The sequence below is a fragment of the Eurosta solidaginis genome, chromosome 2, assembly GCF_040869045.1.
Source record: "Eurosta solidaginis isolate ZX-2024a chromosome 2, ASM4086904v1, whole genome shotgun sequence".
NCBI lineage: Eukaryota > Metazoa > Arthropoda > Insecta > Diptera > Tephritidae > Eurosta > Eurosta solidaginis.
This window is the reverse complement of record NC_090320.1, coordinates 252,254,663-252,280,164: the sequence shown is the minus strand read 5'-3', so window position 1 is coordinate 252,280,164 and position 25,502 is coordinate 252,254,663. Positions and strand designations below refer to the sequence as shown.

The window sequence follows — 25,502 nt, the reverse complement described above, 5'->3', positions numbered from 1 at the left end:
GCAACGTCTATGTTATGTGTAAAGTTACTGCTTACCGTTACGTCTAGGATATCGGTATCAGTTATTGTTGCGTTTATGTGTAAAATTACTAAAATGGTTACAGCGGCTATTGCTCGGGTGAATTTCTATTTAAGTTTAAATTAACTTTCTAAAGTTTTCTCACTTTTTCTTTTTTCAGATGTTCCAATACAAATCTAGAAGGTGTAGTTTCTGAAATATTGAGTGCCTTGTTAAAACAATTGACTGATTTAGAGAGACATGAAGAAGATCTACGCGCTTGTCAAAGCACAAATGAGAAGGTAAATTTTTATCGCTGTACTTAAGTCATACAAACTTACTTACATATTACCATACATATGTACATATTATACATATTTTGGATCTAAAAAAAAAAGATTTATATTCCATCCTCATTTCATGCAGCCCGAATTAAGTAACTTAGACTGTCCAACTGCATCACATTACGCACAAATACTCTGTCGCTTGGAGAAGAAATTGGCAAAACAAATTGGTCCAGAAGAATTTTTGCAATGTAGTAGTAATATATTGCTAGATAAACAAGTGAGTATACATGAAAGTATATTATATAGTACTTATACCAATATTGCTAAGAATACAAACTCCAAATACAAATAGGAATTATAACAAATAAAAACCATGTTTCCTCCCATAAAATAAGGCCTCCGGGTTTGCCTCTGCTCTGCTCGGTTTGGGATAGGCCCTTCAGAGCCATCGTGGTGGCTGTGGTTTATATCCAAATTCGGAAGAGTTATTTAACTCGAAAGTGAAGTTTTATTTAAAAAACGTGATGCTAGGCAAGTGCTCTTACAAAATTAGTCATTTTCACTCCACGGCATTAACTTATGGCTTTCATAATAGACAAAAGTGTTTTGCAGATGAAAATATCATATCTCCTATATCTCTTCTGCTGGCAACAGGTTCCAGTCTTTCCATAATTAAGCTATGATTTAAAATTAGCTCTTATCTCTCTAACCTCTCCATCTCTTTCGACTCGCCAGGCATTCGGTAAAGGCTTTCAGTTCCATGTGCATACGTCCACAACCGTACCTAAAGGACAAAGACCCACATCCCTCGCCAGCAGAGCTTCCACGGAATATATTCTTATGACGCCGGAGCATCGTCTACACAATGAGGCGGGTATAAGTCCCATAAAAGAGAGATATCAAATGATAAAGAGTTCTATTGAGTTCCTAGAAAACTGGGTATCCTAATAGACAACTGACTGACACACTCTCACCTCTGAGAAAGGAAGCATATCAGCAAGAACAAAGAAGTGATTACGCACAGAAGAATTCATCCGTTTGAATGAGAAGAGCATAAAAGTTCTCTCAGCTTCATCCACAAAAGAGTCTCCAAGTTCTTAAGCCGAGTTGAAAAGAGATCGGTTACACTTTGAAAACTTTTCGGTGACAAATCGATATTTTTTCGATTACAACTTGATAAATTTTCGATAAAAAATTGATACATCTTCAATAACTACTCCATAACTCATCGATTACAAAAAGATAACACACCGGTAGCTTAGCGATAGCAAATTGAACACATTTTGTTAACAAATCGACATTTTTTCGATAACAAATTAATAAGTTTTAAATAACAGATCGATACCTCATTGTAAGCAGATCAACATTGTTTCCATAATTGATAATTTTCCGATAGCAAATCAATAATTTTCAACAACTTTTCGATACCAAGTCGATAACTTATGCATTACGATTTTAGTAGATAAAAAATATATCGCTAACAAATCAAAAACCCGTCTGAAATGAACCGAGAACAAATTTTCTTAAAACTTCGTCTATCTTCGTCTTATTTTTCCTAGAGCATCTTAGTTATTTCATTGTAAGGAAAAAATTACACATTTTTCTCATATACGGTTAAGCCAATATTGCTTAAGCCTCTCAGTTATCTTATCTGCTTACAGACTTTTTGCCACACCTGCTTGTTTGCCCTCTGCATATAACTGCATTTGTGTGTGTGTATGTGTTTACCGTGCACACAAGCATACATAAGGCCTTTCATCAAACTCAATTAATAACCCTTTTAAGTATTTACCTCCTACCAAGCTGAACTTGTGAGTAGGAGAGTGTGAGCATGTTTATATGCTTATATGTATATGTTTACGCACATATGTTTGTACAACTGAAATCAAATTTAATTAAAGTAGCAGCATAAATTTAAGACTTATTATGTACATAATTGGTATGCAATCAAAATTGCATTTATGCAACGCACTCCAATTCGTCCATATCACAAGCTTTTACATGCCTTGTTTACTGTCCTTTGTATGTATGTAAGTGCGTACATATTTGTTCCATTTTATTGACATTTTTCAACATGCAGTTTTTATTGTTGTTTTTTTTTTTGCATTTTTATGTAATCAGATTACAGTGGCAACCTCCTTTCGAATGCCAAAGATATGACCCAACCCATGTGCATATGTATGCACGTTTGTATGCATGTAGACCGGTATGTTTACAGAGCTTTTTAATTAAAAGAATTACAAATTTATTACAATTCGTTGCCACTTCATTTAAATTCACACATGACGCACATAAAGCTGACTGTGAAGCTCAGTCAAAGTAAGTCGACCAATTCGCAATGAAAGGTTTCCTACCCTTGGCGTTTGCTGTGCGGCATACTTTTGTCACTATTTGAGTTCTCTAAAGGACTATATGTACATATATACATGTATATGAGTATTTGTATTACTATACACTCTAGGGCTCAATTTTGAGTCGACTTTAAAATCAGACTTCGCATCGGAGTCAGAGAGCGTGTAAAGTACACTTATTTGCGATTCTTCTTTGCAGGGCATTGCTACATAAAAACAAATATACCTATGAATATGTACCTGAATAAGGGTGCAGTAGGGATATTCAACTCCGTGCAAGAAATACGGTTAGTCTAGTATGAATCCGGGATGAGTCGCAAAGGAATATGCGACTATAGATATGCACGATTTTTTGCAGGGATGCTTTTCTTTTGCTCTTATAGCACACACATACATATATCTCTTTCCTCGTTTTTTTGAGTACATAAAAACTTGTATATGTAATTTTAATTCTTTGCATGTTTTCCTTCCTTCTCTTCACTCGGTCTTTTTTTTCGTTTTTCGTACAGAAAAAATGGGACCAACCGAGCATGTCAGGCGGTCCGCCTGGTGTGCAAGATCCAAAAAAAACATGCAATTTGGAAACGTATTTGGACTGGTCGGCACGTTTGCGCCTATTCGTATGCAATGAAATATTACAGGTAAGTTAGTCGAGCGGTATGTGTGTAAGTAGTGACTGTGTTAGTGATGATGAAATTATTCGAAATGTATAACTACGGGATCTTCAAGCTCAAACTGTAAATAGGAAAATGTCTAAACGACATAATTAACAGACCTTTGATATTCTTGATCCACTCAGTGTGTGCATAGCAGAGTGTCAATATGCACAATACCGCGGTACATGAAGCAAAAATATATAATCAAGACACGAAAATACACAATCCTGAACATAATACGGACGGAAAACTTTGCCCAAATTAGCATACTATTTTTGGAAATGGCTTTGACGTCCAGTCCGTGGTATTTGTGGTATTATTGCCAACAGTTTACTAGATTGTGTCACGTAGGGACCTAGAGTTTTTTTTTTTTTTTGGTATTTGTTTTGTCGGGCTATTGGGCTGCTTGACGTACACAATCCAATTGCTTGAATTTCTAAAAGTGATCGGAAATTATAGGGTGCACCCAACTAAATAATTGCAATATCTCCATTTTCCAAAATAATTCAAACTTTAAGGAGGGGTGACATGGGTCAACGGCGATAACATCAACGAACCTTGTGAACACTTCCAATGGCCATAAATTCAGTTGAAAATATGATCATATAGGATGGTCACAATGTCGAATTTCAAATGGTTACAATATCAACGATGTTGACATTATGATCATCATGCTTTTCTAAAACGGCCATAAAGACAACTCTTTGTTTCTCAAATAGCCATAAGGTCAATGTTTTCTTTCTTCCAGCTCCACGTATAAGATGTTTAAACTCTTTCATCTACAGTTTATATTTTTCGCTATACATTGGTAAGTGGAATGAAAACATAAACACTTTTTTATTTAAAATTGTTTGTATGCGGCACTTCTTTTCCTAAATTTTGGTTGACTCCATCCTTATTAAAATGTTCCAATGAGGTTCTTCTCTGAGACAAAAAGAACTTATTCATCTAAGATCTTTGAGAGCATTTTAAAAAGAATAGCGTGATTTTTAATTCCAAAATTTCGGCTACTTTTGTAATAGACCGCATAGACAAACTCCGACTCGTGCGTACTGAGTTGGCCAAGAAAATACAAAACGCCTTTGAGAAATCAGCTCAACGCTACAACCTCCGAAGCAGAGTAAAACCATTCAGTGTAGGTGAAAATGTATATCGGCGCAATTTCGTTCTGAGCGACAAAGCGAATAAGTTTAACGCCAAGCTAGCACCCGTTTTTGTAAAAGCTACAGTTCTCGCCACAAAAGGAAACTCCCTGTATCAATTGCAAGACATACATGGTAAAATAGGGTGGTACCACGGAAAAGATATTAAGGAATGCAAGGGTTAAAACACAAGTTACCGTCAGATAATGTCCTATAAAACAACTAAAAAGGACAAACCTATATAAATATCTATCTCCATCCCTATTTAATTAACTCTATTTCGCATCACGCCACCTTTTTTTTACTGTTTTTCCGTGCCTATAAAAGCCTCGGATTTAGGATAGCGGGCAGTTTTTGGCTGGATAAAGTTGGCATTGGAGGTATACTCCCGGGCAAATATTTTTTTGGTTGCGATCGAAAAAGTCATGTGGACTGATGAAAAGTAAATAAGTTTACTAAGTTCTTTTTGCTAAAGATTAATAAGATAAAAAAAAACCGCGTAATTCGGTTCGAATTAAAATTAAATTGCACGGATGTTCCTGGTTGCGGTGCTCCTGATTTGCAGATTTCCTGGTTGCAGTGTTCCTGGTTCCTGAAAGGGTTTCAAAATGAAGTGCGAGTGAAGATGAGGATCTGTGGTATCCTGAACAGGAATTTCCTGGCTTTGGGTTCGACCCATTTGTGCGAAATTTGCAATCCCACTTAAAAACAGTGATTTAGCTCAAAAATTGCATAAATCTTCTTATTTCACTCCAATACCCTAAATTTTGGGCGCATATGCATTGTCGTTTTTTTTTTATTATTACATTTTCCAAAAAAAAATCTATTTGATTGATTGCCGAAAAGAGGCAAAAAAAAAGCAAAAAAAAAAAAAAAGGAAAAAAATGTGAAATCTAAATAAAATGCAATCTAAGTTTATCGTTGCCAATTTGTATAGGTGTGTATGTGGATTAAGGTTTTGAGAGACGTGTAAATTGTAATTTTAAAGTGCTATAGAAATTTGCTAAATTTGCCAACTTTAAAATCAAATAACTTTTAAATTATAAGTTTGCGCACTTTAAAATATATATATATATATATATATAAAGAAAAAAAAAAGAAAAGTGTTCAAATTCTAAAATCATATACCAAGAGAAAAAAAAATTATATGAGTACATATATAAAATAGATAAAAGAATTGTTAGAAAGAGACAAATGTAAGTGGTATTGGGAGAGTGAAGAGTGGAATCTAAAAATAATAATATAGAAACGAAGTGACATGAAACAAAATCGAATTAAAATAATTTGAGTGCACTAAGCTTTAGTTTTCAGCAAATCAGCGGAATCGTCGAAGGCCTTCATCGAGTTCCAGCATCAAATCATGTGAGTTTGCAAAATTTTATTTATTATCTCCATCATTTCCATTTTGTTTCGCGTCTTGGGTTTGTAGTATGTCTCCATACATACTTTGATAAGTAATAGTGCTATCCCGCTCTAATTGTCAGTTGTTAAAGGTAAGAGCGGATAGAGAGAACTTACAAAAAAAAAGAAAACCCAGTATTTTAGTATATATGCTTTCATTGCAATTTTTCCAATTAAATTTGAATTAAATTAATATTATTTCGAATTGCCATTAACGGGACCATTTTTCAAATGCTTTCCACTTTTCTATTACCGCAGTATAGCAATTTTGTAGATTATTAATTTGAATTATTACATACCTAGTAGGCTTGTTATTCAAAAGTCGTTCCGATTCCATGCCGTTCCTATAGATGTTCGGACTTAAACATAATAGTAAAAATAGTACTTTTTTTTTTAGTACTAAATTTAGCATGAAATTCTCAAATTCTGATCTTTTTCTTTTTAATTGATTAGTCTTTTATTAAATAAAACATGAATTGTTAAGTTTGTAAGAATGGTCTGAAATTCGTTGTTGTTGTTGCTTTACATTGGGACATCTCATTAACATCTGAGAAGTCATGGTTGGGTGGGATAAGAGCGGTAAGTAATTGGTAGGAGAACCGCTAGGCAAAAGACAAAGTGTTGTGTCGCTTTTTAAAAAGGTTAATCAACGGTCCTATTGAGTGATGAAGTAAGAAATTCCTTAACCCTTACGTGTGCGTAAATTTTTTTCTTGTTAGGCCTTGGGTTTGTCGTAACTGGTGGTTTGGTCGGTCGTTTGGTCAACGAACCCACATAAGTGGCTGAAGCTCCGGGACAGCTAGACGCACACGGGCAGACGCCGATCGTCTTCTTCGTGCCACCAGGTAAACATGGTACAACTGCGAAACAATTGTCAACCCAGAGTAAGTATGCTTGTCAAAGGTCCCATAACACTTTTCCCAATTTATTTACATTGAAATGTGTAATCAACTAAAAGCACAACCAATTCTGCAAAAGATGTTTGCTCCTGTGTTGATATGGAACTGTTACATATGGTCATAGTCTCTTTCCCGAAGTGATCATATGGTCAAATGGAAATTTTCTAAATGCCATAAATTCAAATTGAGAAAAGTCATAAAGTCAATTCACCTTGCGACCGTTTGAAATGGTCATAAGACCAATTGATCGTACTGTCATTTTAAGTGGTCGTAATGTGAATTGACCTTTTGCGTATTAACCTTAAATCACGTCACACAATTTTAAATTTGTTGCCAAAGCGCAGCATAGCAGAACACGTTTTTTTGTGACTTTTTTGTGCATTTTCAAAAAGTTTAGTTTTTCAACTTAAATAACGGGTTTGGCACATGCTTTTTATAGACAAAACAAAGCGATGCGGCAAAAAAGTATGATCATCAATGGTTGATACCGTTAGCAAAAACTAAACTAATAATAAAGGTAAAGAATTAAGTAATTTGCTAATTAGCAATGAATCGATCTACATATATGTCGCAATTGAGGTACGTGTCTGACAGCAGTGGCTTAATGAGGTAGTGGTTGCTCTGTTAAAGGGTTAATAGCAGTCGATGGTCTTTATGTGCCGAAATAAAGTATCCACTGACAACTCAGGGGTATTAAAATTTTCTGATATTAAGTCGGCTATTCGCGAAAAATAGGTGAACGCCCTGGGATAAATAGGTGAACGAGGCGTACTGATGATCTAAAATCGGCGCAGTTCAAGTGATGATAAATCAATTTGAATTGATTGATAATGTTATAAGAGCAGTACGCGAGAAATTTAATTATAGATTACTACTACCAAAGTAGTGCTGTCAATAAAAAATATTTAGCTGTACTGAATATTTGAGCAGGGATGGAAAGTAATTATTATTAAATTTTTCGGAGTCTAAAAAGTCCTGGTCAAAAAATTGTCCTAGGTGAAAATTTTTGTGTTCCCAGGAAGTATAGCAATATCATGTCGAATCATGCATCCTTTTTATTTTTTGAACTTTTTCCATAAAAGTCCACATATAAAAGTAAAATTTGTATTTTTATTTTTTGAGTCCGACAGAACTAGTTAAACTCGGACTTTTAAAAGTAAAAGTCCGGAAATAAAAGTTAAATCCGGACTTTTATTGTTTAATGCCAAAATAAAAGGGCGGCTTGACAACAAAGAAACGGGTTATCTGAATTAAAAAAAAAAATTTATTTCGGCTAAGCCGTTTCTTTGTTATCAAGCGGGACTTTTATTTTGGCCTTAAAAAATAAAAGTCCGGATTTAACTTTTATTTCCTGACTTTTATTTTTAAAAGTCCGAGTTTAACTAGTGTGGCATTCCCAGAATAAGCCTTATATACAAAATATTTGTAATTATGTACATACCAGAATGAATCTCAGTTTCTCTGCACTTTTTATGCATAGCCAAACTTTGACCACACACAGGCAAGTCACAGCGGCATAGATAAGTTATGTTGAACTCAGCGGGAGGTCGTATCTGTTTACAGTCGGTTTAGCAACATGCACTGCCCAGATATTCATAAACATATCCAATTACATTTAACTGGCGCATTGACCAATTTGTTAGTAGCGTTACCGTACGCCAATGACAATTTGTCAATGCGCCTGCCGAAATATTTACCAATAACAAATTTCTAAAATTAGGCCAAATAATATGCTGACACAAGCTATATGTAACAAGAATGTATATACTTCTAGCTTGTAAGTATTAATTTAATTATGTATGTGTACAATAGAAAATTCTGTATAAATAGTAAGACATTTTCTACAATAAAATCAATCGTTTTTGTGTTCTGAAACCTAAAGAAAGGCTTTCTTTTATTCGACAGTATTACACTAGTTCTATCGGGCTCAAAAAAAAAAAAATACGAAAATAATTTTTATCTTGATCCACATATATCTAAAGTCCCAAATTAATAGTTTTGCAAGGAATTATATTATAAAAAAATAACAGTTTTAGCCCTGTGTTTGAGTTATCTATTCGACAGATCAGCGATTCGAACTACAACAGAAGTTACAAAAGAATCAAGAATTTCTAAAATTCGTTAAAATTTTTACCAATAATTTACTTATTATTTAAGGGGGAGCTGCGCTTTTAGCCGGGCGTTCATAGCCGGGTTAATGGTTCAAATCTCACACCCGGGATGAAAGGCTTTGAAGAAATTTACATAGTATAATAGAAACCGCTGAAACCTTGTCCATCCTCATGTCACGTTATCTTAGTATATTCTAAAATATACAATAATTTTTACCATCAATATAAGGTCATTTTTGATTGATGTTTTCACGAGTTTGTAGTACAAAACATACAATTCAGTGCAAATAGAAGTAAATTGGTGCTTGTCAAACCCGCGAACCTATTGTACCTTAAAGAGCCATAAACAGGCATTCTTCAAACTTGATGAAGATTAAAAGAGTGCTCATGCTTATACGCTTTCTCTGCTAAAGCTTCAAAGTTGAGAAAGAACAGAAGTTGATTTTTCATTTCTTTTCTCATTTCCATTGTCGACGTCTGTGTCTTGAAGGTGGAAGGGGAAAGTGATCTATGTAAAGGGAATATAAGTCTGGCGTCACTCAAAAACACACGAATCCGACTTTGCAAGTGATAGAAGAAGAAGGACCTGCCTTATACGGTTTGCAATGTGCTTCGAATTCGTCAACCAAAATACTTCAGTAAGGGTTTGCAAAGAATATTCTCCGATTATTTTTTTCTGCACATACTTCTCGGTTTGTCTGGCGTCACAGTTTAAATACGGCATACTTAACTAAATATTAATCATAAAACATGTAAAAGCAGAAATGTTCTCCTAATTCAAAGGCTATAGTCTTAGTCTGTCTTAATGTAGCCAAATATTCCGGCTTAGATATTTAGATTCTGGAATCATGACTTTCATTGGCCATATGAAAACCACATGCAGCCTGCTAATTTTTTCATCCATTTTGCATTCTTTGGAAGACAAAGTTAAGTAGGTTTCTTCCTCCCGTCTTCATAGAAACGTTCATCATTCAGGGTTACTACTAATATCTGAACGTTAACCGTCTTTTTATATTTATAAAGTTATATGTATTAACCTGGGTCGATTTGTATGGACGAAAGATAATCAATATCGCTCCATCGATTTTTCGATAGGATTTGGGCTCAGGAAAAAAGCTCCACCACGCATACCCAAAAAAAATTATTTTCGAGCCTGCGAAAAAAATTGGCGAAGGGGTCAATTTTTCGACCAAAACACTCCCCAGAACCAAAAAAATATGTTGTTTTTTTTTTCAGAAAACTATTGTAAAAACGTTGGCGATAACAGTTTTTTGAAAAAAAAATATTTTTTGTGTTTTGGGGAGTGTTTTGGTCGAAAATATGCCATTTCGCCATTTCTTTTTCGCATGCTCGAAAGTTATTTTTTTTTCGGTATGCGTAGTGGAACTCTTTTTCCTGAACCCAAATTCTATCGAAAAAGCGATGGCGCGATATCGGTTAATAAATCGACCCGGTCTAATATGTATATGATGTAATGATGACAAAAGAAAATATTTTTTGGGTTTTGGGGAGTGTTTTGGTCGAAAATATGCCATTTCGCCATTTCTTTTTCGCATGCTCGAAAGTTATTTTTTTCGGTATGCGTAGTGGAACTCTTTTTCCTGAACCCAAATTCTATCGAAAAAGCGATGGCGCCATATCGGTTAATAAATCGACCCAGTCTAATATGTATATGATGTAATGATGAGAAAAGAAACTATTTTTTGGGTTTTGGGGAGTGTTTTGGTCGAAAATTTGCCATTTCGCCATTTCTTTTTCGCATGCTCGAAAGTTATTTTTTTTCGGTATGCGTAGTGGAACTCTTTTTCCTGAACCCAAATTCTATCGAAAAAGCGATGGCGCGATATCGGTTAATAAATCGACCCAGTCTAATATGTATATGATGTAATGATGAAAAAAGAAAATATTTTTTGGGTTTTGGGGAGTGTTTTGGTCGAAAATTTGCCATTTCGCCATTTCTTTTTCGCATGCTCGAAAGCTATTTTTTTCGGTATGCGTAGTGGAACTCTTTTTCCTGAACCCAAATTCTATCGAAAAAGCGATGGCGCGATATCGGTTAATAAATCGACCCAGTCTAATATGTATATGATGTAATGATGACAAAAGATTGCACGCAACCTACTGAGGCGTAAGGAACCGCAGCTACGATCTCCAAAAATGTTTGCACAATTTAATTTATTTTCTTACTCTCTCACCCTTCTTCTCTCTATTCTATAGATGGTAAATCTCTTCTTTCCTGCTTTAAATAAATATTCTCTTTCTTTTCGAACTGATTTATCGTTGATTCCTTTCCCGGAAAATGTTATTCTATGCGTTATATAGCCTAACCATGTTCGAAATTTTCAGCAGATGTCATATTTAATAACCCTGGTACACTCTTACTATTTAAGTCAGGTCGTAATTGTGCTGATGTGGTCCATATTCTGAAGAATTACAAATTGACGCCCTTACGTAAATCAGTTCTTAAGATTGAATCAAACAAAATTATCGGGTTCATCATTATCGGGCCCTCAACCAATTCAACACTAAAATCTTCATACTTTTAATTCAATTAAGTGTTGTTGTTATTTACTTATTTGCATAAGTGAATTCTATGAATGGTCATGCCATGAGTAGCTATAGTAGTACAAGGTCCTCTGTTTGTATGAAAAAACCAAATCAACTGGGTCTAAAGGTAAATTAACAATCTCTCCAATTTCCGTGCTGTTGTGGCTGATGAATGAGCTTAATATAGTCGAAGGTTGAAATTTTCCATTTCCTATATTTTTGTATGTATGCAAAAGTATCTGTGTTCATACGGAAATCTAGCTATCGGCAGGAACAATGTAGGTGTACACAACCATAAATTTGCTACGGATGCTTCAATTTTTGTGTACGTGTGAATGTTGGGAAAACAGTACCGATTATAAGTACAGCATCGATGAAACATTTTCGTGTCATTGCAATTTGTACTGCATTTGTTTTTGTAGGATTTTCTGTTAATTTGTAAAAAAAAAGTATAGATTCATTTCGTTTACGGTAATATAAACGGGTAGAGTTATGGATATAATTAGGGTTGGGTTTACTGTTACAGTAGCGTTTACGGTTATGGTTAACTATATCCATAGCTTTAGCCGTATTTTTTACGATAATAGTTAGGGTTCCGCTTACTGTTATAGCTACATTAGTGGTTATGCTTACAGTTACGATAAGAGTTACGGTTACAGTTAGATTACAGTTGTCTTACAGTTGCAATCACGGCAGCGCTTAGAATTTCGGTTATGGTTACAATCACTGTATATGTAGATTATATTCGCGTTTACTGTTACAGTTACCACTACTTCCGCTACAATTTTAGGGAAAATTTCCGCATCATTAAATTGCTGTTGTGGTAACTTCGCAGCTCTTTCAGTATCTTTGCGAGTGGCGATGTGCGAAAAATATAGAAGACGTATGAATTGGTTGGCCAAGGGGGTAACATCAAGGTCGCGGATAGTCCAAAAAGAGGTAACTCAGGTGACAACAAGAACATCAATGACTTAATACAGGCCTATGGCACTAAATGTAGCAATCACTTTGAACAAAAGGCAGAAAATCTATATATGTATATAACAAGTAAGGAAGGCTAAGTTCGGGTGTAACCGAACATTACATACTCAGTTGAGAGCTGTGGAGACAAAGTAAGGGAAAATCACCATGTTGTAAAAAGGACCTAGGGTAACCCTGGAATGTGTTTGTATGACATGTGTATCAAATGGAAGGTATTAAAGAGTATTTTAAGAGGAAGTGGGCCATAGTTCTATAGATGGACGCCATTTAGGGATATCGCCATAAAGGTGGACCAGGCCTGTCTAGAATTTGTTTGTACGATATGGGTATCAAATTAAAGGAATTAATGAGGGTTTTAAAAGGGAGTGGTGGTTGTTGTATAGGTGGTCGCATTTTCGAAATATCGCCATAAAGATGGACCAGGGGTGACTCTAGAATGCGTTTGTACGATATGGGTATCAAATGAAAGGTGTTAATGAGTATTTTAAAAGGGAGTGGGCTTTCGTTCATAGGTGTTCGCCTTTTCGAGATATCGCCATAAAGGTGGACCAGGGGTGACTTTAGAATATGTTTGTGCAATATGGGTATCAAACGAAAGGAGTTAATGAGTATTTTAAAAGGGAGTGGGCCTTAGTTATATATGTGGACGCCTTTTCGAGATATCGCCATAAAGGTGGACCAGCGGTGACTCTAGAATGAGTTTGTACGATATGGGTATCAAATTAAAGGTATTAATGAGAGTTTTAAAAGGGAGTAGTGGTAGTTGTATATGTGAAGGCGTTTTCCAGATATCGACCAAAATGTGGACCAGAGTGACCCAGAACATCATCTGTTGGATACCGCTAATTTATTCATATATGTAATACCTGCCTAGATTTTAAGGGTTTTTTATTTCGCCCTGCAGAACTTTTTATTTTCTTCTACTTAATATGGTAGGTGTCACAACCATTTTATAAAGTTTTTTCTAAAGTTATATTTCGCTTCAATAAAACAATCCAATTACCTTACCATGTTTCATCCCTTTTTTCGTATTTGGTATATAATTATGGCATTTTTTTCATTTTTCGTAATTTTCGATATCGTAAAATTGGACGTGTTCATAGTCGGATTTCGTTAATTTTTCATACCAAGATAAAGTGAGTTCAAGTAAGCACGTGAAGTAAGTTCATTAAAGATATGTCGATTTTTGCTCAAGCTATCGTGTTAACGGCCATGCGGAAGGACAGACGGACGACTGTGTATAAAAACTGGGCGTGGCATCAATCGATTTCGCCCATTTTTAACGAAAAAGTTATCGTCATAAAATCTATGCCCCTACCAAATTTTAAAAGGATTGGTTAATTTTTGTTCGACTTATGGCGTTAAAAGTATCCTAGACAAATTAAATGAAAAAGGGCGGAACCACGCCCATTTTGAAATTTTCTTTTATTTTTGTATTTTGTTGCACTATATCATTACTGGAGTTGAATGTTGACATAATTTACTTATATACTGTAAAGATATTAAATTTTTTGTTAAAATTTTACTTTAAAAAAATTTTTTTTTTAAGTTGGCGTGGTCCTTCTCCGATTTTGCTAATTTTTATTGAGCGTACATATAGTAATAGGAGTAACGTTCCTGCCAAATTTCATCATGATATCTTCAACGACTGCCAAATTACAGCTTGCAAAAGTTTTAAATTACCTTCTTTTAAAAGTGGGCGGTGGTACGCCCTTTGTCCAAAATTTTACTAATTTTCTATTTTGCGTCATAAGTCCAACTCATCTACCAAGTTTCGTCGCTTTATCTCTCTTTTGTAATGAATTATCGCAATTTTTCGGTTTTTCGAAATTTTCGATATCGAAAAAGTGGGCGTGGTTATAGTACGATATCGTTCATTTTAAATAGCGATCTGAGATGAGTGCTCAGAAACCTACGTACCAAATTTCATCAAGATATCTCAAAATTTACTCAAGTTATCGTGTTAAGGGACGGACGGACGGACATGGCTAAATCAAATTTTTTTCTATCCTGATTATTTCTATATATGGAAGTCTATATCTATCTCGATTCCTTTATATATGTACAACCAACCGTTATCCAATCAAACTTAATATACTCTGTGAGCTCTGCCCAACTGAGTAAAAAAAGAAAGGCCAAAAAATGTGTTAGTTGGTCACCGGTGTTTGAAGAGATATGTCCGTTGATTTTCTTCAAACTTACACAAAAGTTACGTTTACCTCATGCGGTGATTACTAGAAAGGTTTGGTTGCGATCGACGCACAGTGTCTCCAGATATAAGCCAAAACGTGGACCCGGACACCCCTAGAATGTGTGTGTAATATGGATATCAAATGAAAGCTGTTGCTGAGAGTTTTAAAGTAATTTTAATTGTGATATTCGATTTAGTCGCATCAACCCGAAAAAACCGATAAATATGCATCGAAGCCGAAATACAGACATATATTAATGATACCCACATACCTATTTAAATAAATCCTATTCGGTTTGCCTGAAATTTGGTATATAGATTTGCCTATATTAGTATTTACGATCCATTTTTCCGGGAAGTAAGCCAGGACGGACTAGGACTGGGATTAGGACTAGGACTGGGACTGAGACTCGGAGTGTGATTTGGACTGAGACTCGGAATGGGACTGAAACAAAATATACACCATCCTCTGGAACTAACAATAAGGCATGATGAAGAATGAGAAGAACTTGAGAGAAGAGAAAAGAGAGAAGGAGATTGAGAAAGAGATAGAATGAGACGAAGATGGAGATAGATGAAGCGAAAAAACGGAGGGAGGAGTGCATAAAAGGATTAGGAAAAAGTGAAGAGGGGCAGAGCAAAGTAGGCGGAAAAAGCTTATTAAAATGTATGCAGATAGACCAAATTTAGGGCAGAAAAACTTCTGCCGGATCTGCAAGTAATCTTACAAATTTCATGTTCAGGATATTTCGGAACGGCTAAAGCAACCCGCTTAAATAATTTGACTAGGGTGTGTTGAAATTCTAGGGTAATCCGATATCGCGACATTCAGATGGCTATGGAGTGTAATTCAAACTCTCCAAATAAAGTCAAGGATTGTGGTTTGAGGCAATAGATAGTGTGTCGAAGTTCAGGTACCATGTCTGGTAATATCGGAGGCTAAGATATTATTTCTGCGTCGTTATATGCCGAATAAACTGTCACAAAATTGAGGTGTATTTCGCATACCAGGAGAGTAGTACTAACCTCCGAATAGATAAGCCGGTGTAGGATGTTTTGTACGCGGAGTTTGAAAAAACTTTTTGGGTCATGGAAAGTATTTATGTATGCCTTGAAGAGAACGCTTCATAACACTTCAGCAGGATTCAATTTACGTGACGTGACAATCACTGTTGGTAATTTTATTGTTGTTATGTGCATAATTTTGTTATCATACTTGAATCAAAGTATAATGAAAACAAGACTCATTCTCAAAAATACTAACTTATAATTAAATGTAGAAAATTACTAAAATACATTTCCTTACCAAGATTTACTACTCCTAATTCTCCTTTTTGAAAATTCTGTACATACATATTTATGTATGAGCGTAGTTTCTACTTAATTTGGTACTGTTTTCTCAAGATTTGTAGAAGTAGTCTACGCGGATTATGTTGTATTATGATAATTGGCGCTTAACTGCCTGAAAAAGTCTAGCTGTTTCGTAACAAGTGACGCGACTTTTCCCGGGAGCTAAAGTGTTCCCCCATCTGCCTCTCCAAACTCAGTGAAGATCTACCCCTTCCTTTGCTTCCAAATTGCGGTGTCGACTAAAGTACTTTCTCGTCCGGAGCGTTTTCATTAATTCGCGTAACACTACATAAGCAGCGAAGCCTTTTTGTTCTTATTCGCTGCACTTTCGTCATATCTGCCAAACCCCTATACAGCCCCTCAATATACATCCTTCGATACTCGCCGTCTCAAACACTCCAAGAGCCATCGAGAGAGGACTTCGCTTTTCAATTACCTATTCAGTCCAAATTAGCACTTGTTAGCAAGTGTTTTTCTCCATTTCACTCCTTAGCTGGCATTGTTTTTGCTGTTAATGCTGGTTCCCAAATAGACGAAATCCTTTATAGTCTCGAATTTATATTTGTCGGCAGAGACGTGGAGATTGCGCCGACTCTTTCTTGGATGACATAAAATACTTCGTATTATCTACATTTACCTCAAGCCCTTTTTTTGCTTCCTTATATAATCTCGAGAAGGCAGCACTCATAACGCGTTTTCTAAGTCCAATAATATCAATATCATCACACACAAAGTAGTCGGTTTGTCTGAAGCCTCGTTTGGTTTTGAATGGCTCGGAAGGGTCCTTACTGACCCTTACGGAGCTGGTGGTGTTGCTCAACGTCATTTTGCAGAGCCTTATTTACTTTGCAGGGAACTTAATTTCAGACATGATGGCATACAAGCAATTAATTTTAGCGCTGCCAAATTATGCTTTGAAGTCTACCAAAAGATGGTGAGTGTCCTTTCTCTTAACTTGAGTTTTCTCCAGGGTCTGACGTATTGTCAAGATCTGGTCAATAGAAGATTAACCAGGTCGTAAACCGCACTGATAAGGTAAAATCAGTTCGTTTACTATGGTCTTCCATACTTAATACAGTGCGCCAGGTAAAATCTTCTACGCGATATTAAGCGGACTGATTTTGCGGTACTTGGGGCGGTTTGCGGTATCGCCTTTTTGTTGTAGATCGGGCAGAGTACTTATGTTCTAATCTGGAGGCATTCATTCGTCCTTTTGCATAGGGGTTGATGCATGCACTTTACGAACTCTTCGCATCCGTGTTTGCACAGCTCGGTGGGTATTCAGTCACTACCTGGCACGATCTGATTTTTAGCAAAGATACTGTCATCCTCACTTCGTCTTTTGTAATATAAGCGAAGAGTTATGCCCTGTAAAAGCTTTACAGGATCCTTTTACATGAGTATAGTGCGATGGTGAGCATTTATGACAACTTGCAGTCTTTTGCGATTCTTAGACCTCCTATTATTTTCACTGGGTTCTTCATGAATTAGTATGGTTAGAAACTTATTAAAAATGATCAGACATATTTTGCATTGACAGCCAAACCGGTATTAATTGCTCAGACATGCACATAACATCCGCACTATATACCATACAAGAAGTAGTTATGCAATCAGAGAAGCAATGCTATGCGAGTGGATCTGATATGCCTCTTTTTTAACCTCTTGCGCAGTACATCCGTAATTCTAGTGTGATAATTTTACATCTGCTGCTCGAAGATCCGTGCGGCCATTTCAACGTCATCAACAATACAATTCTTTTGTTAACAACTAGCAGTAAGGGATACTGGATTGCGAACTCCCCATTTCGAACCTATCAACAAATATTGTAAATGGTGCTCGTAATCGCGTCCATTCCGACATTATTGAAAACCTTCTTACACCAACCAAAAGGGATGATAGATTTCGAGCTAATCCACATACTTCTACTCAGGTGATCGGAGTCACGTCCATGCTAAATCATGAATAATACAAATTTTTTTCCAACTACTAGAAAAGGATGATATATTGAAAGCTAATAAAACCGTGCCTGTCAACAAACACTGACAATATTGCGTGGCATCCCATACATGCTGGCATCACAAACCGTACAACTCTTTCTTTTCTCTTTCAACTCTAAAAATAAGGATTGAAATATAAGTATTTCTAACCTATCAGCAAACATCTACTGTTATGCTCGGATTCGCGTCCATCCCGACATCATCAATAGTACACTTAGGAATTTATGTGAACTACGTATTGTCTTGCAATTTAATGTACTACTTATGTGAACTTGTTTATATTTTCATATATAAGAATCTGTACAATGTACAGCTTTAAATAAAACTGAAATCTGGACTGAAAATTGCACTAATTTGTAGATGATATATATAAATAAATAACAGCAAACTCAGCCACTATGCGAAAAAATCCCAAAAGTCTATAAAATTGTTTGTCGCTATTGATATTAATGACATGTTTCTAAATTTCACTTCTTCATTAGCTAGCTTTTCGGGAGCTGTGTTCTGAACTCGAAATCTACAACATTCATATTTTATACTAGTGTAGAGTCCTTTAGATGCCTTTATCCAGTCAGCCATATGAATGCTCCGTTGTGCACTTAGCAATTGGTCTCTAAGTATTGCCTTTTTGTTGCTATTCCTTTACACAACATTAGGCACATAATAGCACGCGTATACGTTTACGTTTGCGTTTAAAAAAAACGCTTATCCTCGCTTAGATAATGCTTAGCAGGCCCATCTAGCGGCAGTGGTTAAATTGTTGAGTTGAATTGTGGACATGCACCATTTTAAGAGGTGATACATAGAATTAGTGTAGAGGTGAAACATAGACACATATTTCAATTACATCTGAGTATAATGCGTATTGAAATTTAGTAGTACTAATTTTATGCGCAAGTCGCTTATCGTACCCGTCCTGGTATAGGGGGCAGAGGCATGGACCATGACAACAGCAGATGAAGTGGCTTTGGGAGTGTTCGAGAGAAAAGTTCTACGAAAGATATATGGACCTCTACGCGTTGGCGATGGCGAGTACCGAAGAAGATTTAATGATGAGCTGTACGAGCTTTACTCAGACATCCACATAGTCCAGCGCATTAAAACGGAGCGGCTGCGCTGGCTGGGCCATGTTATGTGTATGTATATGAAAGATGATGCCCTGGCCAAGAAAGTGTTTCTATCGGAAACCGCCTATGGAAGCAAAGGTAGAGGACGGCCCCCACTTCGATGGAAGGACCAGGTGGAAAACGATTTAAACTCCTTTGGTGTGACCAATTGGCGCCGGTTGGCGGAGCGAAGGAGCGACTGGCGCGCCTTGTTGGACGGCCATAACCATTTAGACGGTTAAGCGCCAATTAAGTAAGTAAGTAATTTAAAGTTTGACGCTTAGCAGTCCATATAAAGTTTAAGCGTAAACGTCTATAGATGTAAAAAAAAAAAAACACAGCTAATAATTCCTTAAATATAGGCGCGCTCAAGATTTTATAAACACTGGGCTTATAGTAGTGCTTTTATAAGCACTACTTCAGCAGTACTTTAATTTTCTCAAATTTTTGCAAAATATGATGAAAACTGAAAATGTTCGCTGTGCTCATATTAATGACCGCCTTTTTATGTAATTTCAAAAAGATATAAATTCTTTTTTAACTTTCGTCGAACACTTTAAATTCTCTCTCACGGAATACAGCAGTTAGTGCAATCATACATCTTTGCTTAGCCGTCAAGAACTGTCTTCGCCAACAGTATCCTCAGTTGCCACATGATGCCATAGGCACGCTCAAAGTAGCAGAGGTGTTACATAATTTTCAGTTTCATGAAATTCTAATCAAATCAATGTTACTTTACACCTAGCGATTCATTCAAACTGCACTTTAGAAAAATAATACCACAAAATAGATAGATACACTCGGTTACCCAGTTGCATGCAACAGAGTTATACCATATGCTTGCCACACAACACATGTTGCCGTCATTCATGTTATCTATCTCCCTTGCTACTTTTAACACACAGACATACACTCAGCATTCATCATCATTTCATAGCTTTCAAGGCTTTCCGCATTACTTTGCCTCTTAACTACTTTTGCGGTTACTGAGTATTTCCTCTTCTTCTTGTATGTCCTTATGTAACCTGATTTGTCTGCCTTAGTATCACATTAAGCATTTCATATTCTACAACTGGCCTTCTTGTAATGGAAAATTTAATTAAATCTGAGTATTACGCTAACGTCCCTTCAAAAAACGCGAGTACTCCATAAATAGTGTAAGGAATACTCCTTTTAGGAGTATAGGAGTGTTCCAAAACTAATCTGTGTTCATACAAAAAATGTGCTACACTGAACATTGCGATGTCCTAGGAGAGGAGTAGGTGATCCCACTCTCGCTTTGTTTGTGAGTATTCCATAGAGTACATACATGAGAGTACTTTCCAAAGAACTTTGACTGTAGAACTCCATGGAGCACCCACAGAGGATCATATGACAAAGTACTAGAGAGGAATTGTGTCGGAAAGTATTATCGGAGTGAATTTAATTTAAAATGAAAGTAAGTGAAGAGGGGCAATACAACTTTTATATTTTATGCTACGAATATTCTTATCTTATTTAGCATTTGCGTGAATAAAGAAACTAATGTTTCTCTATACTATAAAACTATACATAAAACCAGTGGGGGGGGGGGGGGGGGTGCATTTTATCAGAGTTGCCATAGTAAAATTTTATTATCAGTTATATGTATGCAATATTGTACTTTTGACAACTCTGTTTGATCGTCATCGTGTCGTGATCACGGTCGTTAAAAAACGAGCAAACGCATTGCAAAGGAGTATAGTTAGAGTACTCCAACATGAAGAAAATTGAACACGTAATCCAACAGTTTTTGCAGGGGTGTTCATAAAAACCCACACATACATCAGGTTGGTTCATTCGTGCATTCAACCACACGCACGCTGATAGCGTTAGTTGTTAGTGTTGTTGTTTTTTCAAACATACACACAATAATACTACATTCATTCACATGTCATGTTTACACAGTGTTGTAAATTTGTGCATAAGCTTTCATTTAAAACAAACTTAAATACTAAGGAGTCTCGTATTTTGATATGAACACATGTGCGAAGACGCCTCCAGAAATAATGCATTTGAATTATGAAAGTAGTATAAATATTATAAAACTAGTATAAAATTTACTAATCTAACATTTCGGCATAAATAATTACGCATCATATTGAACATCCTTTTAAATATAAAAATGAGGTGAATATTAAGTACTCGTGAAGTTGAATACATATATACATAGACTTACGTAGATAGCACTTCGATAACAAGACGCTAGCTCGTTGATAATAAATCAGTAGCACGCCGATTACAAACCAATAACTGGACGATAAGAATCCGCGAAAAAATATATAACATTTTGATATCGACTCGATGTGTTTTTGATATTAATTCGTTAAAATTTCCAAAAAACATCGATACATTTTCTATAAAAACGATATTAAATCGATAATTTACGATATCAAACTCTCCGATAAAGTTTTTTATATAAACAAAATTTATAAAATATTGATAAATCGCTTAAACCTCGATGATAACACGACTATGGGATTCCTTAGTGGCAACACATAGGTAGAAAATCTGAGAATATAATACATTAACGTTGTATGAAATTTCATTCAAAATTTCAGTCGCTGCCGCTATATTAGTATACATAAAAAGAGATATAAATAATAAGGTGGTAACCCTAAATGTCAGCCCAGCATAAGAATTTCTCTATTGATATTCGTAGCGGAACACCTTTCGTTCGATACACATATTGGCATTTCTCATGTAATATTTTATACTCAATTGAGTAGAGCTCACAGAGTATATTAACTTTGATTGGATAACGGTTTCTTGCACAGGTATATAGGAATCGAGATAGATATAGATTTCCATAAATCAAAATCATCAGTATCGAAAAAAATTTGATTGAGCCATGTCCGTCCGTCCGTTAACACGATAACTTGAGTAAATTTTGAGGTATCTTGATGAAATTTGGCACGTAGGGTCCTAGGCACACATCTCAGATCGCTATTATAATGAACGATATCGGACTATACTTTTTCGATATCGAAAATTTCGAAAAACCGAAAAGGTGCGATAATTCATTACCAAAGACCAATAAAGCGATGAAACTTGATAGGTGAGTTGACCATATGACGCAGAAAAGAAAATAAGTAAAATTTTGGACAGTGGGCGTGGCACCGCCCACTTTTAAAAGAAGGTAATTTAAAAGTTTTGCAAGCTGTAATTTAGCAGTTGTTGAAGATATGATGATGAAGCAGGAGCGTTACTCCTATTACTATATGTATAAATAAAATAAAAAAATAAATAAATGTAAATGCGCGATAACCTCCGAAGAGATCTATGGCCGAGCTTCTCTTCCAATTTGCGTCGTGATCCTCTTGATTTTCCCTACAAATTGGCCTTATTCCTAAAATTTTGATGTTGCTTTGCCCGGGGTGCGAACCCAGGGCATACGATGTGATAGGCGGAGCACGCAACCATCACACCACGGTGGCCGCCGCTTACTATATGTATGCTTAATAAAAATTAGCAAAATCGGAGAACGACCAAACCCACTAAAAAAAAATGTTTTTAAGTCGGATTTTAACAAAAGATTTTACATCTTTACAGTATATAAGTAAATTATGTCAACATTCAACTCCGGTAATGATATGGTGCAAACAAAATACAAAAATAAAAGAAAATTTCAAAATGGGCGTGGCTCCGCCCTTTTTCATTTAATTTGTCTAGAATAATTTTAATGCCATAAATCGAACAAAAATTTACCAATCGTTGCGAAATTTGATAGGGGCATAGATTCTATGACGATAACTCTTTTCTTTGAAAAAGGGCGAATTCGGTTGAAGCCACGTCCAGTTTTTATACACAGTCGTCCGTCTGTCCTTCCGCTCGGCCGTTAACACGATAACTTGAGCAAAAATCGATATATATTTACTAAACTCAGTTCACGTGCTTATCTGAATTCACTTTGTATTGGTATAAAAAATGACCACGCCCACTTTTTCGATATCGAAAATTACGAAAAATTAAAAAATGCCATAATTCTATACCAAATACGAAAAAAGGGATGAAACATGGTAATTTGATTGGTTTATTGACGCAAAATATAACTTTAGAAAAAAACTTTGTAAAATGGGTGTGACACCTACCATATTAAGTAGAAGAAAATGAAAAAGTGCTGCAGGGCGAAATCAAAAGCCCTTGGAATCTTGGCAGGAATACTGTTAGAGGAATCTATATTCTCTATATATAAAAATGAATACCATTTTTCGTTGCGATTTTATAACTAGAGAACGGGCTCACCTATCCAAACCAAATTTTTAGGCTTTGTTCTGACTATTCAGTATATGGTTTTTGTTTTGAAACTTTAAGAATCGGATACCAGGATCTCGAGATATAGGCCAAAACTTGGACCCGGGTAACCCTAGGATCTGTTTGTACAGTATGGGTAGCAAATGGGAGCTGTTGATGATTGCTATAGTATAGATTATTTTTCATCCCTCGCCATGACTAGGGCCTCGAGATATAGACCAAAACGTGGACCCGGATAACCCTAGGATGTGTTTGAACCACATGAGTATCCATTGTAAGTTGTTGATAAATGCTAATGAAAAGAAGGCTTTTCTTTTCGCTGGGTAACTAAGGACTCGAGATATAGACCAATTGGGAACTCGCCTTCAGGTTAAGAGATTGCACTCTTATGTACTATAACCAGTTAAAATCGTATATTCAATCACATAACAATATAATCTTTTTACCTGAAAGCGCTGAAAAGCGCTCAATATATGGTGAACTTATTTTGAAAAACACACCAAAAATCCATTTGTTTGGTCAGATTCATGCCACTTAGCCAGCGGATAATACGTTTTCATATCAACATACATACATCAATAGTTTAATCATTTACTAAACGATTTGTAACCTACTTAGTTACGCTCTTTCGCTCTCAAAATGTATGTACTTTCGTCTTAACTAGCTTACTTATTATTCCCACCTACAAACTTACTTGAATTATATTTATATCATCATGTATGTATGTAGCAGGCAGATCGAAAAAACAAAGTAGGCTATGAAAAGTCATCGAACAATATTACGGTACATTTTTTTGCATAGAGAAATACATGAATATTTCGTATAGATAGGCATATATAGAGCTTTGACTCTTAGCACTAAGAAAATTCAAATTAGGAGAATAAATGTTATTGGAGTGTAAACATCGCTGGAGCGTTTTCTTTGGTCTCAACACCATTCGTTAGCAAAATAAACGAAGCAGCCCAAAACTTTCAGTAGTGTCCGAAATTACCGCGGTGCAAATTATTACATGAAAATGCAAATAGTGTTTTTGTTTAATAATTATTGAAGTTTGTGTGAATTTGTGAAAAGAAGAAAAATAGCGCAAAGCGAATTTCCGAGTAAAAAATGGTAAGTTTTGAACTGGTGAAGTGAATTACATAAATGCATGTGTGTTTCCTTATTTGAAAAATCATATGGTGTACCACTATTAATGTAGACAATTTTTTAATTTAATTTATTCTTTTTTAATTGAAAGAAAAATGCCACGACCCACACGAGGAAATATAAGTCGCCGAACGCGTCATGCAAATGCTGCGGCATTACAAAGGCGATCACAGACTCCAGATGAACGAGCACAAGCTAATGCATCGCAGCGTGAACGTAATGCACGAAATAGATTTGTTGTACCTGAAATTATGCGTGCAGCTTTTAATTACAACAGTCAGATTGATTACAGTATGTACGGATATATTGGAATAATGGACGCAATATGTCCACATTCAGATGCGGCTAAATTTCCAGGTGAAACGCCCGGCATGTGTTGTGCTAATGGCAGAGTGAGATTGCCAGCATTAGAAACTTCACCCGAACCATTGTGTTCATTAATTTTTGAGACTTCTGAAAATTCGAGGCACTTTTTGAGTCATATTGAACAATACAATTCGGCATTTCAAATGATTTCTTTTGGTGTTACTAACATTATTAGAGATAATTTTATGCCGACATTTAAGGTAAATACTTAAACAGGATTGTCCCAATGAATCTGAGTCATAAAAGTATTCTATAGTTTTAAAAATTATTATGCAACATATACCTAAAATTGCATACATGTTGCAGATTCAGGTCCATATATATCATCAAGCTGGTTCGTTATTGCCATACCCCGACGCTGATTATAAATTTTGCAAATTTATTTAATTGGTGATGGAAATCGTGAATTGGATCAACGTTATGCAATTGCTTTGAATACAAGACGAGAAATTATTTGTGAGCTACAAAGGTTTTTCCATCAGCATAATGCTTTAGTTTAATTGTTCAAAAAAGGGCTGAGAGAACACTTTTGGAGAGCATGAAAAGCGATTCAATGCACCGACAATTGAAGAGTTTGCAATTGTAATTCTTGGTGATCAGTTTCAATCCCGTCATATTATACTTCATCGCAGAAATGAGCAATTGCTATGTGTTTCGGAACTTCATCGTAGTTACGACGTATTACAATACCCAATATTG

General features: G+C 35.7%; 1 protein-coding gene across 1 annotated transcript in view; it reads left to right on the top strand.

Moving 5' to 3' along the window:
- LOC137241836 (uncharacterized) overlaps window positions 1-25,502 on the top strand; it is a 514,945-nt gene that overhangs the window by 89,942 nt on the left and 399,501 nt on the right. The window contains exons 5-7 of the mRNA XM_067769217.1: window positions 179-299; window positions 424-561; window positions 3,145-3,276. Coding sequence (XP_067625318.1) covers window positions 179-299; window positions 424-561; window positions 3,145-3,276 — 391 coding nt within the window. The remainder of the gene's footprint in view (window positions 1-178; window positions 300-423; window positions 562-3,144; window positions 3,277-25,502) is intronic.